The sequence below is a fragment of the Bubalus bubalis genome, chromosome 16, assembly GCF_019923935.1.
Source record: "Bubalus bubalis isolate 160015118507 breed Murrah chromosome 16, NDDB_SH_1, whole genome shotgun sequence".
NCBI classification, from domain to species: domain Eukaryota; kingdom Metazoa; phylum Chordata; class Mammalia; order Artiodactyla; family Bovidae; genus Bubalus; species Bubalus bubalis.
In genome coordinates this window covers 6048520-6064508 of record NC_059172.1, presented here as the reverse complement: position 1 = coordinate 6064508, position 15989 = coordinate 6048520, and the positions used below count along the sequence as shown (strand labels likewise).

At 36.1% G+C, this 15989-nt stretch overlaps 1 protein-coding gene and 1 pseudogene across 1 annotated transcript; both read right to left on the bottom strand.

The window, feature by feature from the left end:
* Positions 1–536: 536 nt before the first annotated feature.
* LOC102409284 lies at positions 537–1447 on the bottom strand (annotated as a pseudogene).
* An 11285-nt stretch (positions 1448–12732) lies between these two features.
* Positions 12733–13701, bottom strand: LOC123464967 (olfactory receptor 10AG1-like). The gene has a single exon (XM_045162855.1). It carries the CDS (start codon positions 13681–13683, stop codon positions 12733–12735), a length of 951 nt encoding a protein of 316 aa, XP_045018790.1. The 5' UTR covers positions 13684–13701.
* Positions 13702–15989: the final 2288 nt, after the last annotated feature.

Genomic DNA, 15989 nt, shown 5'->3' with positions numbered 1-15989 from the left:
GATGCCTAATAATTACTAATACCATTGTACAACATCATTCATTAAACTACATTCCTAATGAGAGGTACTTTTCACTCTGCACTATCCTGTTACAATAATATTAATATTATAATCATTGTATTATTTCTCTGTAGAATAATTGCTAACCCAAGCTATACATAATATTTTAATTAAAGTCCATTACTAACTTAGTTTAAAAAATTTGTGTGACATCTCTATGGAACTGGATAATATGCTTTCCAATAAGTGATATAACTGAGTCTGTATTACAACTGGGTGTATTATAGCAATTGTTGTCTAAAGTTCTTACTAAAAGAGAACATTTCACAACAAGGTTATAGAATTCCTAAGCAAATGTTGCTATTTGTTGACCCATACACAACTATATAACTCCAGACAAAAAGGTTTCTCAGTGTTACAAGTAATTTTTATTTTGGTAATAACTACCACTTTATAGGCAGATAAATTGAGTTTAAGATAAATATCTATTGAAAATTTATAACACATATATAAGAAATCAAGTTCTGAAATACAAGTCACTTTTTCAATGAACTAAGGTGTTTGCCTGGCCATTGTCTCAGTGCCATCATGACATCCTTGTTCCTTAGACTGTATATCATGGGGTTAAACACAGGCGTCACAACATGTAGAAGAGGGAAAGCACTTTGTCAGTTCCTGCTGAGCCTTGGGTCTTAAATATGTGACGAGGCCTGATCCGAAGAACAATGCCACAACCATAAGATGAGAGGAGCAGGTGGAAAAGGCTTTGCCCCGACTTGTGGCTGATGGCAATTTAAGGACTGTGGAGATGATTTTGCCATAGGAAACAAGTATCAACAGAAATGGAACCAAAACAAACAGCACAGCAACTGTGAAGACCAACATTTCATTCAGAAAAGTGTCCCCGCAGGCCAGCTTGAGTATGGGAGGGATGTCACAGAAGAAGTGGTGGATGAGTTTGGAACCACAAAAGGGCAGAGAGAAAATCTGGCCTGTCTGGCCTATTGGGATTAGGATTCCACTGATCCAGGAGCCGGCCACCAGCTGGATACACACCTTGTAGTTCATGACTAGGGGATATTGCAGAGGGCTACAAATGGCCGCGTAGCGGTCATAGGCCATCACGGCCAGAAGGAAGCACTCGGTGGCCCCAAGTATAAGAATGAAGCACATTTGTGTGGCACAAGCAACTGGAGAAATCGTTCTTCTTTGTGTCCAAAGACTCGTGAGCATTCTGGGGAGCGTTAACAGACACGTAGCAGATTTCCAAAAGGGAAAAATTGCCAAGGAAAAAATACATGGGGGTCTGGAGACCAGGGTTCAGTATTGTTATCAGAAATATGATGCCATTTCCCATCAAGATAATTATATAGGTGAGTAAGAACAGTCCAGATAAAAACCTCTGGAGATGAGGAACATCAGCAAAGTCCAGGAGAACAAACTCCATCAATTTAGTAAGATTACCTTCTGGTGCTTTTTCTTGGTGTTCCATCTGTGAGAAAGGGTAAATGTATTATCTGCTTTTTATTTTTACCATCAGGGATCAGTGCCTGTTTTATAAGTTGTATCAGGATATCCAGGTTGATTTTCATGATCAATGCAATTGTTTCTAATTTAAGAATTTTATTATTTCCACTTTCCCCTTTCTCAGTTTATAATCCATGTGTTATCACCATACACTCTCCCTTGAAATATCTTTTAGGGCATTCTTTCCGAATATAGTCCAAAGTCAAAAGAGTTAGAGTGTTAGTCATTCAGTCGTGTCTGACTCTCTGATCTCATGGATTGTAGGCCACCAGGCTCCTCTGTCCATGGGATTTCCTAGGCAAGAATACTGGAGTGGGTTGTCATTCCCTTCTCCAGGGGATCTTCCCAACCTAGGGATCAAACCCAGATCTCCTGCATTGCAGGCGGATTCTTTATCATCTGAGCCACCAGGGAAGCCCCAAATGCCCTGATCAGCACAGATGTTGGACAAACTGATAGTTATTGAAGATAGACCCACACTGTTGTTATGTGATCTCAGTTTTAAATACTTACATTATTTTGTGGCCATGTTTCACAGTTTGTGGGATCTTAGTACACCAACCAGAGATTGAACCTCAGGCTCACAGCAGTGAAAGTACAGAGTCCTAATCATTGGACTGCTAGGGAATTCCCTCAAATATTTACATTTTTTGACAATTTTATTGTATTTCTCTATGACTTTACATACTTCAGTAGAACTATTAATATAACAGAAATTATCTGCCTTATATATTTTCAGCTACTTATTTCAACTCTTCATTTCCCTCCCATCACTTGATGATCTTGATCATACATGTTCTTATATACAATTCACATTTTTAGGCAGTTTACAAAAAATATGAGAGAATATTTTATTTTTTGTACATAGGGGAATAGAAGACATATATTTCAGTAAGATGCTTTGTGGAGGCTATCAGAGGGTTTTATTCTGGAAAAGTTGTGTGGGAATAGATACAGAGAGAAACAATTAAGAAGGTCACTGTGGGAAAAGAGGGGTCACCTGGAATGTATTCACCAGCTGTGTAAGATACTTCTTGTTATGCTTTACCCCGTGTTCTGTGTGCATCTCTGATGTCTTTGTTGTTCCTCAAATAATAATAATAATAATAATTCAGATAAAAGTTTCTGAACTCACTTTTCTTGAGCTAGGATATTCAGATTTAGCAATGATGGATACATTGCTCATTTGCACATTGGTTTTGTGATTGCAAATCAGTGCCTATTGTTTAAATCATACTTAAGTTTGAATTCTACCTCCATTATTTATCATCTATTATATTAAGTAATTGTTTAAATTTTCTGTTTGCTTCCTTATTTGAGATAATTAAATATGATTTTATCAATAAAATTTCCTATCGCTTTTAATATGTTTATGTATAAGTCATGGTCCTATAATTATAATTATTAATATGGTATAATGTTCTTAAATCTTTAGTTGCCAGGGTTGTACCACACTCCCTAGAAAAATTGTTTTTGGTAGAGTTATTGAGTTACTCATTGATGATTACTTTTTTCCATTTTTTCCTTTCATCAGAGCCAGGAGTGGGATACGGTCTTACCTAAATAAGGAATAAGACTCTTTTAGTACAGAATCTAAGAGCACACACTCAGTTTCAGGGCTGATTCTGCATCGCCCCATTGTTAAAGTGACTGCCTCTTTAAATATTACACTCCAGGCATCACTTGACTCAACATGAGTCCCAGCCCTGCTTCTCATTTCCCCACCCTTTACGTTTCAAGTTTCTCCATGCAAGCATAGTCTAAATATAGTGTCATGGACAAAAAATACAATCCTGACAAGATAGCCTGCAATTGAATCATGGCTTCACTTGCCAGCTGTGTGACAATGCGAATTGCTTAATCTCTCTGCACCATACTTCACTTGGCTGCAAAACTGACTTAACAGTTGTACCAACAGTTAGGATTGCGACATGAATTAATTCATTTGATACAATAAAGCAACGTAAAGTTGTTTTGGCATTCATAGAAAGTCTATTTGAAAGCTAGCTATTATTGTTTTTATTAAAAGCTAAATTTTATTCTTCTAAATTTCACTCTCTGCTTTAACATTATGAAAAACTGCTCTCTAGTTTACCTTGGCTTGGTATCACATGGTTAATGTGGGAATGAAATAAGATATTAAAGCAATCATCACAGTGTTATAAAAATCCCAGACTCTTAGATGTGAATTCTCCATGAATTTTCTGCCAATAATTTGATAATACTATCACCTCCACTCTGTAGCGCTAACAGGGAGAGCACCTGTGGCTTTGAAGCACACAGTGTTGCAGTTTGGCTCATCCCTTTCATATGCCGCTTTTCTTTCCCACTGACATTCCATGATCTAGGATCTAAGGACTGAGACCTAGGAAAATAGTTATTGCATGATCTAGGAAAATAGTCCTAGTTTTCCTGCTTGGAAGCAATGTAGATCTTAGAAAATGCATGTTTACTTAATATATTCTTCATAATTTGATTCTGAAATTGAGTAAAGGAACAGACAGTTTTAATTTAAAATTGTCAATCTTAAAAGAGAGGGAAAATTAATATACAAAAGAATAGAATTGCAATCTTTATCATTTTTATGAACAGAAGCATTTAGTATTTTACTCATTACCTGAATAAAATTATTTCCAGTGCTATATAAAATATAATTTCTAATTGTACAGATGTGACATTTTGGTGATGAAATCTTGTATAACATGAAATAGGTAAGATTTGAGTTTGAATTTCATAAGAGTAAAACAAGGTATACTTCAAGTATATTTGTATATTTGATAAAAATTGGTAACTCAATCCTTGAAAATAATTTAAAAACATTGTTGGGACTGAAGCTATCTTTATTATTTTATAAATCCTGAATTCTATAATTTTTTTCAAAATAACTGTTCTTCATTTTATGTATTAATTTATTTTAAATATCATTATAATATCAAATTGAATAGACATATGTAACCATTTTTGTTGCAATATGTGGGCTCAAATGAAGTTTTCCTTAATATTATCTATACCTAGACTTAAGCTATTACATTTTTTGACATTTCAAAGTGACTTAATACCATTATTTATTATAATTATTTGATTATAAATTTTATTTAATAGAATAAGAAATATATAGAAGTTGCTTTAATGAACAAAAATATTTGCTACCATGTGTAAAATTAATAATTTACACATTAATAACCTTTGTACATGATTAATTTTAAATTTAAAGTAAGAATTACACCTTACTATCATTTTCATATTTACCTTTCTTACTTGAAATGTTGGTGATTTTTCTCACTAGAGAGGCAAGAGACCAATACAAAGAGGCCAGTGCAGGAGATGGAAGAGACACAGGTTTGATCCCTGGGTCATGAAATTCACGTGGAGTAGGAAATGACAACCCACTCCAGAATCCTTGCCTGGAGAATTCTATGGACAGAGGAGTCTGGTGGGCTACAGAGTTGGATATGACTGAACACACACACACACACACACACACACACACACTATTATTTGGGTTGATCAAATAGACACAGATCCAATTCTTACCTTAACTGTTATGAATGCATTATGCAGAGCTTCTATATGATATGTTCCTTGATTCCTAGTTAGAGGACAGATCTGTGTAGTAGTTATAATACATATTCTGATGGCAAATATTTTTATGTGCAAAATTAGTGTGTTATTGATTTCTTAAGCAACCTGAGATTTAGCTGATGAATATATTAAACATACATCAAAATTTAAAAATTTAACCCAAGGTTAATCCTAGTAGGAGAAAATTTTTCCTCTCTTTTGCAGTCTACCACCAATTTTCCCCAAATTTACTTCACATCTTCAAGATGTGAATACTTGCAGCCTCTAGTTGCAATAAAATGAGAATCGGGAATAAGTCTAGTTGAGATTATGGGAAAGATGCTAAGCAAAATGTTTGTGAGTTATATGTTTCAAATGTGGAGAAATTTCTCCAACATAAAGATTGTTTAAAAATCTTGGCTCAGAGCCAGTTTCTCATGGCCCCCCCCAAATTGGATGTTGTTTCCTATTATTTAGTAAACAGTGATTTCTTCAGGTTTATGATTAGGAAGAGAAAATATTTACAAGAGAGGGAACACAGAGAGTAATGTGACAGTGGGAATGATTTGGAAGGTTAATTAAAAAGTATCAGGAGCCTTGTGGTAAAGATCATGAGTAGCGGGTGGTGGGACAGGCTTCTCATGGGGACCAGATGTGATAAAGGACAGAAAGGGAGTGAGAGGCCAGCTAGGCCTGAGCTCCTGCAGGGGCTCATCCAAAAAATAGCTAGTGCTGGAAAGGAGTTATAAGACCTGTTGATCAGCAGAGTGCAGTATTATGCATGGGCTTTCCAGGTGGCTCAGTGGTAAAGAATCTGCCTACCAAGGTAGGGGAGGCCAGGGGAGCCTGACGGGCTATCGTCCATGGGGTCACAAAGAGTCTGACACAGCTGAGCAACTGAGCACAGCACAGCACAGTATTATGCATAAATAAAGAAGCCTTCTGCTGGAATAGAACAGAAATTCCAGAAAAGGCTCAAATATACATGAAAATTTGTCATTGACTAAAAATAGCCTACCAAATTAGTACAGTGAGGACATTTAAAATAACTGTCTTCGGACAGCTGGGCACCCTTAGAGGGGAAAAAAAAAACAGTATATGTATTTTTGATAACTATCCCACAGCAGAATAAACTCCAAATGATACATTTTATAGTGAAATGATTAAAGTATTCTAAGAAATGGGTTTTATAATTTTGGAGTAAGGAAAGTTTAATTCATTAAAATTTAGAATGCAGGATACACATACACACAAAAAACTCTGTAAAGATAAATGATTCTAGATGCTAAAAAGTGGCAAGCTCCATTAAGTATCAAATATAATTAATATAACAGAAAAAATTGTTACAATTGATTTCAAATAAAGTGATCTTGGCTCCTTCTTTAATACAGAGAAGAAGTCCAAAGTATAAATTTAAAAAATGGGTAAAACAGATGAATTAACAATTCATAGAAGAAAATTATTCTTTCAACATACAGACAACAGCTCCATTTGTAAAAAAAAAAAAAAATAAGTAAATTGTAATCTGAACAATGATACAGTATTAAAAAATCTGAGACATTTTCCTATGTGTTGTGTATGTGTGGAGAGGAATATCCAATCGACCAACAGCACAACTGTGCTCACCCTCTGAATTAATCAGTAAGCACGCACACATACTAAGATATGCAGTAACATTGCAACAGATTTGTGGCTTGAAAATGTGTGAATATTTTATGATTTAATGAGTCTTGATTTTGATATTGTCATCTATTCTTTTTTCTCCCATAGTTATATGTACCTTTAAAATATGTTCTATAATTTATCAAACATTTCTAGTGCCTGAAACTAGACTGGCTTGTTGTGACCCAGTGCCTCTTAACCACAAATGAAAGTTATTTTTTGTTGTTGTTGTTTTAGAGATTGGAAAATTAAACTTGGCTTTAAGTATGTCCTTTTATAAAGATGTTGATTTATTTTTCAAAGCAATTCAGTGGCATCACCAGTCTTGAATCATATATTTGTTGCTTGATTACTTCTTTTTTTATAATAAAAGGTAATTCATTTTTCTGAATTAGTTTCAGAAAAAAATAGAAGCATAGCCAAAAATAAGAAATAGTATTATGCTTTTTTCCATGATAGAATGTGCTCATTAAATAAAATTTAAGAAATAGAGGGAATTATGTATATACATATGATAAATGATGTTCTGAATATGGCTTTTTAGCTTAACAAAAAGGATATGTACAGTATGATTATGATTTGGTTTGCTTAAAAATATGCTTAATCCATGTTGTATGGAATTACATTTTATTCATTTCTAGAACTCCTTGGTTTTCCTCTGTGTGAAATTATCATAATTACACACAATTCTAGTTTGATAAAGATTTGACATAATGAATGATGTGAAATGAGCATTCTCAGATGCGTCCCTTGGCACACATGTGCACACATTTCTTCTGGTATGTGGCTAAGGGTAAGCTTTTCTTGATGAAGGCAGGCTGTGTGGTAATATGGTGCACCATTCACACACCAGCATCGACGGAGAGCTTTCATTACTCCACACCTCTTACATACGTGATAGGGTGAGTATTTTTGTTTGTTTGATTTCGTCCTCATAATGAATGTGTCATAGATTTCATTTGGTTTTAATCTGGTTTTAATTTGCATTTACCGGTTGCTAATGAGTTATTTTCTTCTTTTTTTCTGGGCATTTAGATTATTATCTTTTGAAATGCATATTAAAGTCTGCTGTAAATTCTTCTCCTGAATTTTTGATGCTTTTGATTTAGTGCACTCCTTTAACAATAGTGTATTTAAACCTTTTATATTGAAAAACTTCACTCGGAATAGCAGCATTTCTTAGTCCAGGAAGTTCAACTGATTAATGTTTACATTATGACTAATAATTTTATCAAAAACACTTTTCTCACACCAACGTCATGAAGTTGATAAACATTATCTTGGAAAAGACTCATTGTTATGCATTTTTACTTAAGTTTACAAAATATCTGAGATTACATTTTAAAATAAATTTTGTGAAGTGAGGGTCAAGCTCTTTTTTTTGTACCATTATATATATTTAAATTAATGTAATTTATTAAAAGACCATCTTTTCTACATTTTCTGCTGTATGAACTTTTGTTTATTTAAGTGTGGCCATGTTCTATAGTCAGTCAGCAAGTATTTTCTAAAGCTTTCCATATGCAGTAATCTTTGCTAGCTGAAATCTTTTGGTTTTAAGTAAATTGTAACAATATAGAGGGAGATAAACTAGAATATACATTATGAATTTTGGATAAAGATATTGGGAGGCCAATTGCTAGATAAAATATACTATATTGTTTTAGTACTTTGGCCACCTGATGCACAGAGCCAACTCAATGTAAAAGACCCTGATGTTAGTAAAGATGAAGGCAAAAAGGAGAAGGAGACAGCAGAGGATGAGATGGTTGGATATTAATAGTGTTGCTGACTCAATGGACATGAATCTGAGCAAATTCCAAGATGTAGTGGAGAACCGAGGAGCCTGGCATGCTACGGTCCATGAAGACACAAAGAGTCGGACATGAATTACCAACTGAACAACAACAACAAATCAAATAAGCAGTGAATTTTTCCTGACAGAGACTAGTCCATTAAATATGAGATCAGCAAAAAATTAATTTCTTATAAATAGAAACACTAGGGAGATAAACCTGATATCAGAAAGTCAAGCATAAAAGGGCAGGATCATGAGGACAATCAATTTATACTAATGCAGGAAGCAAAATTCCAAATAATGTCTGATTAAGACAACACCAGAACTAAGTAGGGAAAAAGATCACTAGCTCAAAGCAGTGGATAAGACGTTAAACATTAAGGCAGTAATTTTCTCAAGGCTAGCGTGACAGCCTTATTCCTCAGAGTATACATAATGGGATTAAACATCGGGGTAACATGGTTTAGAAAGAAGAGAGAAAAAGTCTTTCCTGTAAAAGTATTTGGAATCATGCCATAAATATGTAATGGTTCTGAGTCCACAAAATAAAGGCACAACCATGGGGCTTCCCAGGTGGCTCCAATGGTAAAGAACCTACCTGCCAATGCAGATGTAAGAGACGCAGGTTTGATCCCTGGGTAGGGAAGATCTCCTGGAGAAGGGCACAGCAACCCATTCCAGGGTTCTTGCCTGGAGAATCCCGTAGACAGAGGAGCCTGGTGGGCTACGGTCTACAAAGTTGCAGAGTCAGACAATACCGAAGCAACTTAGCGCACATGCGTGATGTGAGGTGAACAGGTGGAGAAAACTTTGGCGCATTCCACTGCTGATGGCAAACACAGGAAGGAGAAGTGATTCCACTGTGGGAGCCAAGTGTCAGCTGGAAAGGGATCATGACAAACGTGCACGAAGGGTGCAACCATAGAGACCGACACCTCACTCAGAAAAACGTCACCACAGCCCAGCCTGTAGTGAGATCCACAACGGGACAGGGGGAGAATCTGGCACGCTTGCCTCATCCTGACTGTAACACCACTGATTCAAGAGCCGAGAGGCATTGGTGGAATACGGAGCTCCCGGTTATAACTAGAGGACGTGCTGAAAGCTACAGGTGGCCACGTAGCAGCCATGGGCCATGGCTGTCAAGACCAAGTACTCTATGCTGCCAAGAATAGAAATAAAAGATATCTTTGTAGTGCATGCAAATATATATATATGTATATACATATATATATATTTATTTGAATGGATATTCTAGAATGAGGGACAGATACATAACAGATTTCCAGGAAGGAAACGTTAACTGAGGAAAAAACACATGGGAATTTGAGAGCCTGGTCAGCTCTGATTATGGGAGTATTGATGTTGCTTCTCACCAGGATAATCACATAAAAAAGAAAATATTACAAAAAGAAACACTCAGACATTGGGAATACAGAAGAATCCCCAAAGAACTAATGTTATTGCTGAAGTGAGATATGCTTCTGGGTTGTGTGTGTGTTTCATGTTTTCTCTGCAAAAAGAGTGAAATCAGTCATTTTTCTATTTTTGTATAGCTATATATAAATATATATCTGTCACTGTTGTTCAGTCTTCCAGGCGTGTCCAACTCTTCACATCCCTATGGACTGCAGCACTCCAGGCCACCCTGTCTCTCACCGTCTCCTGGAGTTTGCCTAAGTTCATGTCCATTGCATCCGTGATGCCATCCAGCCATCTCATCTTCTGATGCCCTCTTCTTCTACCTTCAATCTTTCCCAGCATCACGGTCTTTTTTAATGAGTTGGCTGTTTGAATCAGGTGGCCAAAATATTGGAACTTCAGCTTCAGCATCAGTCCTTCCAATGAATATTGAAATCTATATGTTTATATTATATAAAATATATAATATACATATGCAAAAGTGCCTATGTACATATATATCCATTTCATAATATTAAATTTATCTCTATTTGTAACTATTATTAAACCTATCTTAGTCTTTTTTTTAAAAGAAATTATCAAAATTATATATTCTGATTCTGTTTAGTTCAAAAAAAAGTGTTATTTCAAATATCAAAGATTATTTGGCTGATATTAAAGTTACCCTGTTAGCTACTAAATAGTCTGTAAAACATTGGGAGGCAATAAGAAAAAAAGATATGCAGTAATTTTCTTCCATATGTATTTTTTATTTTCTGAATAAAATTTATTATTTTTGTGATGTGCACATTATTATCTTCATAATAAATCCATACTCCAAAAAGTATAAATAAATAAGTCACACATGATCTGAACTCCCTTCACTTTGAAGAAGCCCATTCTCTCTTCTAATACACATCCAGATACTGCGGACATATATACACACCAACTAGAAAGATGCACATGTGAAATGTTATATGAATATATGAATGCTATCTCCCTTTGTTTTACAAAAATAGGATTATATTTTATACACATATTTATGTACTTATTGCATGTCTGAAAAGCTTTGGATTTCTTCACTGGCGTGGCTCTAAAACATTGTCTTGAGAGGCTATGCAGCATCACATGGTAACATCATGCCTGTGTCTACTATGTTCCAACTGAAAACAGTTTTCCTTTGCTTTGCTAGTGTTGTCTTTTGCAGTATTAAAAAAGCTTTTAACAAACATCTTGGACAAGCACAGGTAGCCATCATTCTTGGGCAAATATTGTTATGGGGTTTCATCGATTTAGTTTTTAAAATTATAAAGAAATCCTACTCCCTCCTCCCTCCCCGTACCATCCTTCTGGGTCGTCCCAGTGCACCAGCCCCAAGCATCCAGTATCGTGCATCGAACCTGGACTGGCGACTCGTTTCATATATGATATTATACCAGGATGGGGAACACATGTATACCTGTGGCGGATTCATGTTGATATATGGCAAAACCAATACAATATTGTAAAGTTAAAAAATAAAATGAAAAAAATAAAAAAAATAAAAAGAAATCCTACATTTTTTAAAAAATTACTGTTCCTAAAAGATACAGAATTTATTCTAGATGATTAGAATAAAAACACCATAATAAAAAGACTGCTTACGTAGTGTATTTGTACACTAGATCTTTTGTAGATCTATTGTAACAAATTATCACACATTGGGTGGTTTAAGTAACAGAAGTTGACTTTCTCACATCTTTACAAGCCAGTGTCCCAAATCGCAGTGCTGGCAGGGTTTCCCTCCACAGGCTCTGGGGGGATAGTCACGGCTCACCTCTTTTGGCTTCCGGTGGTCCCTGGCCTCCTTCGCTTCGTGGCTGTGGCATGTGTCACTCCTGTTGCTTCCTGCATCTTCACGTGATATTCTTCTATGTGTCGCTGCATCTCTAGTCTTCCCTTAATCTCTCTTCCCCCGCTTAAAATAACTAAGAACATTGATCATAGGATATAGTGCCCTTCCCTTGAATTAAGATTATCTTATTAGAAAGTCCTTAACTGAATTACATCTGCAAAGGCTTTTATTTTCCTAATAAGTTCAGGTTTTCAGGTTATAACCTGACATATATTTAGAGGGATCAACATTCAACCCAATGCCATTTTTAGTTTAAATTCCCAATATTCCTAATACTAAGGAGATGCCACAAAAGCAAAACATGAAGCTACAAGCAGGAGGAAATGGTGTCACTAGAGAAGAATCAGCATTGAGGTAACAAAGGATCCTTTCAAGGTTTGTACTCTGAAAGGGATATGGACAGTTGCAAAACAGAGAAAGAAGGAAAAAATGCCAGAAAATACTAAGATTCTGCTACTCCCACCAACTTGGATGTGGTTGTTGTTTTCTCATCATCTAAATCCAATCCTAATTACAGAAAAGGACAGTGAATATGTCTGAAGGAATGGGAAGTTTCAAGCAAATTTCTTACAGGGCATGACCCTGATCATTAGTTATATAGTAGTTAACTATCATTTTTATTGCTCAGGAAATCTCTTAACTCACCCTTTCCTAATGAGAGGAAAGATGGGTCTTCAGAATAGATCATTGCCATGGAGATAATGTATACTTTGATAACCCAGAAACCCTTAACTCTTTGACACTAAGGTGCTTTCACATAATGTGAGATGGCAGAGATAATATTAAATATCATTTCATAGGAACATAGAAATAATACAAATGACATTTTCTGATGTATTTACATGACAAACATAGAAACAAATTGCTTCTGTAATTTCAAGCCTTCGAGTCAAGTTGATAATTTACTTAGTAGTTTTCTCAGTGCTACGGTGATATCTTTGTTCCTCAGCGTATATATAATGGGATTCAACGTTGGGATCAAAACTGTGTAGAAAAGAGAGATCAGCTTCCCAGTTTCTTCAGACTGATTTGGTTTGGGCTGTAAATAGGTGGTGGAGGCTGTGCCGTAGAATAAGACCACCACTGTGAGGTGAGACGAGCAAGTGGAGAAGGCTTTAGCCCTCCCCCTGGAGGATCGCAGTTTCAGAATGTTGGAGATGATTTTGCCATAGGAAACAACAATCAACAGAAATGGAACCATGATGAACACGACTGCAACTACATAGACTGCTATCTCGTTCACAAATGTGTCCCCACAAGCAAGCTTGAACACTGCAGGGAGGTCACAGAAAAAATGATTAATCGTGGTAGAGCCACAAAAGGGCAGAGAGAAAACCTGCCATGTTTGCCCGATTACGACAGGAACACCACTGACCCAGAAGGCAGTGACCAGCTGGACACAGACCTGGGGGCTCATGATCAGACCATAGTGAAGAGGGTTACAAATGGCCACGTAGCGGTCATAGGCCATCACGGCCAGGAGGAGACACTCTAAACCTCCAAACAGAAGGACCAAACACATTTGTGTTGCACAGGCAAAGAAAGAAATGTGCCCTTTCTGGCTCAGGAGGTCCGTGAGCATTCTTGGGATCGTGACAGTTACGTAACAGATTTCTAAAATGGAAAAGTGGTTGAGGAAAAAGTACATGGGGGTCTGCAGAGTAGGGTCAATTCTTGTCATCAGTACAATGACACTATTGCACATCAGGATGGTCAGATAGAGCACTAAAAATATCCCAAAAAGAATCCACTGGAAATTGGGACTATCAGAAAACCCCAAGAGGATAAATTCCATCATTGTAGTCATGTTTGATTTTTCTGTTCTTAATTTGTACTCCATCTGCAGATATGGTAAATTCAAGATGGTTAATTCATTAATGCTTTTGAGCAACATTTCCCTTCTGTTAACTGAATTAGATGCATGAACTTATTTACATAATCCCTTCAATTATTGCTGCCTTTGCCTTCCTCAGTTTCTAAGAAATGAGATTTGAAACCTCAGCAATGAACTGATGTGCAGTTAAAATCAATTAGAGAAATAAAATCTTCATTTTTTATACTTGGATGTAGTGATACCAGAGGGCTTCCCTGGTATCTCAGCAGTAAAAGAATTTGCCTGAAATGCAGGGGATACAGGAGATGTGGGTTTGATCCATGGGTAAGGAATATCCTTGGAGGAGGGGATAGCAACCCACTCCAATATTCTTGCCTAGAGAATTCCATGGACAGAGAAGCCTGGCCGACTATGGCCCATGGGATCCCAAAGAGTCAGACATGACAGAAGTGACTGAGCAGCAGCAGTAATGATACCAGAAACAATATGATGTATGCATTTTTATTTAGAGCTTATTGTGCAGCGATAGTATTAAATTATCTCACCTCTTTTAAGGGTGAAATTATATATGACACAGGCTTGCAATTGCTTTTCTTTGGGTTCATCAATTTCTTTTTCTGTACATATTGACTTATTCCATCTCCTTTCAATTCAAAGATTTTCACTTAAAACTTTTGCCTAATTCTTATTCAAAACATTTTAAGCCCTCCCATTTCTACTTCAATGAGAGCTGACTTTCTTAAACTTATTCCTTGTTACCGGGGGAACAAACATGTGCAACTGTATTGTTCTCGTCTGTGTACCTCACCCATCAGTTATGCCACACATGGACAGCATTAGTTACATCATGGGTCCAATAATGTTCCCTATTAATACCCATTGTACATTGCATTGCAAATACTGAGTTAAAAATCTTTAACTCAGTCCATAAATATGACCCATTCTTCATGATATTTGGGGTTCTCTGATAGCTCAGTTGGTAAAGAATCTACCTGCAATGCAGGAACCCCGATTTGATTCCTGGGTCAGGAAGATCCACTGGAGAAGGGATAGACTGCCCACTCCAGTATTCCTGGGCTTCTCTTGTGACTCAGCTGGTAAAGAATCTGCCTGCAAGGTGGGAGACCTAGGTTTGATCTTTGAGTTAGGAAGATCACCTGGAGAAGGGAAAGGCTACCCACTCCAGTATTCTGGCCTGGAGAATTCTATGGACTGTATAGTCCATGGGGTCACAAAGAGTCGGACATGATTGAGTGACTTTCATTTTCATGATATTTTAATATAGTTTCTTCTTAACATATGTGATTCTCTGATCCATTGTCATCTACTTCTCTTACAACTGAATAAAATATGCCGTATATAATTCTTCTATAATTTTATCAAATAAATGTAACTTTATTTAAACCCTATGCTTATTTATTTTAGGAATGCAAATGGCAAAAGCATATGAGTGGGACTAACACACACAGGCCCGTTATCTTGCTTCATTTCAAGTTCATGCAGTCAACATTTTGACAATTCTCATAACATTTCATTAATGCCTGTTCCCTAACTGTGTTTTCATATTTCATTAAATCTACTATATCTGTTCCCATCTTCCAGCCACACAAACTATTGTTTTTGCATTAATACTTTGATAAATAATATTGAGTCAACAAATATCCTCTCATATTTCTCTATTTCCACTAGAATTAGGTTACAAAATTACCTTAAGTGAAAATTTTATTATAAATACTATTATTATTATTTCTTATATCTACTTTTATCATTAAAAAAGTTAAGAAATGCATTGGTTAATTTATTAACTAATTTTCAGATAAAGATCTCAGAATTTCATATTTTTGTTTTATCCTTTGTATCTTAAACCTCAAATTCAGAACTATTTTTAAATAAAACCATCTATCATCTTACCTTCATGGATTTGCATGAAGTTATCCATGAGAATATAGATGTTTTGATCCTGTAAACTTTTATAATTCTTTTGAGTCAGGAAGTCACTGTCATTCTGGAGGATTCTTTGAAGATCAGCTGCTCTGAAATAGGAAGTAGTCATGCTCACCCTGGGGGACATTTTCTCTTGAGTATCAGTTTAATTTCTAGAAGACTGCTTCTGTTTGCTGGTCATCTGGGTGCTGGAGAGGGTGTGGAGAAAAGGGAACCCTCTTACACTGTTGGTGGGAATGCAAACTAGTACAGCCACTATGGAGAACAGTGTGGAGATTCCTTAAAAAACTGAAAATAGAACTGCCTTATGATCCAGCAATCCCACTGCTGGGCATACACACTGAGGAAACCAGAAGGGAAAGAGACAC

Excerpts from the sequence above, each read along its gene's own strand:
- LOC123464967 (XM_045162855.1), bottom strand. The coding sequence starts at position 13,683 with ATGGAGTACAAATTAAGAACAGAAAAATCAAACATGACTACAATGATG.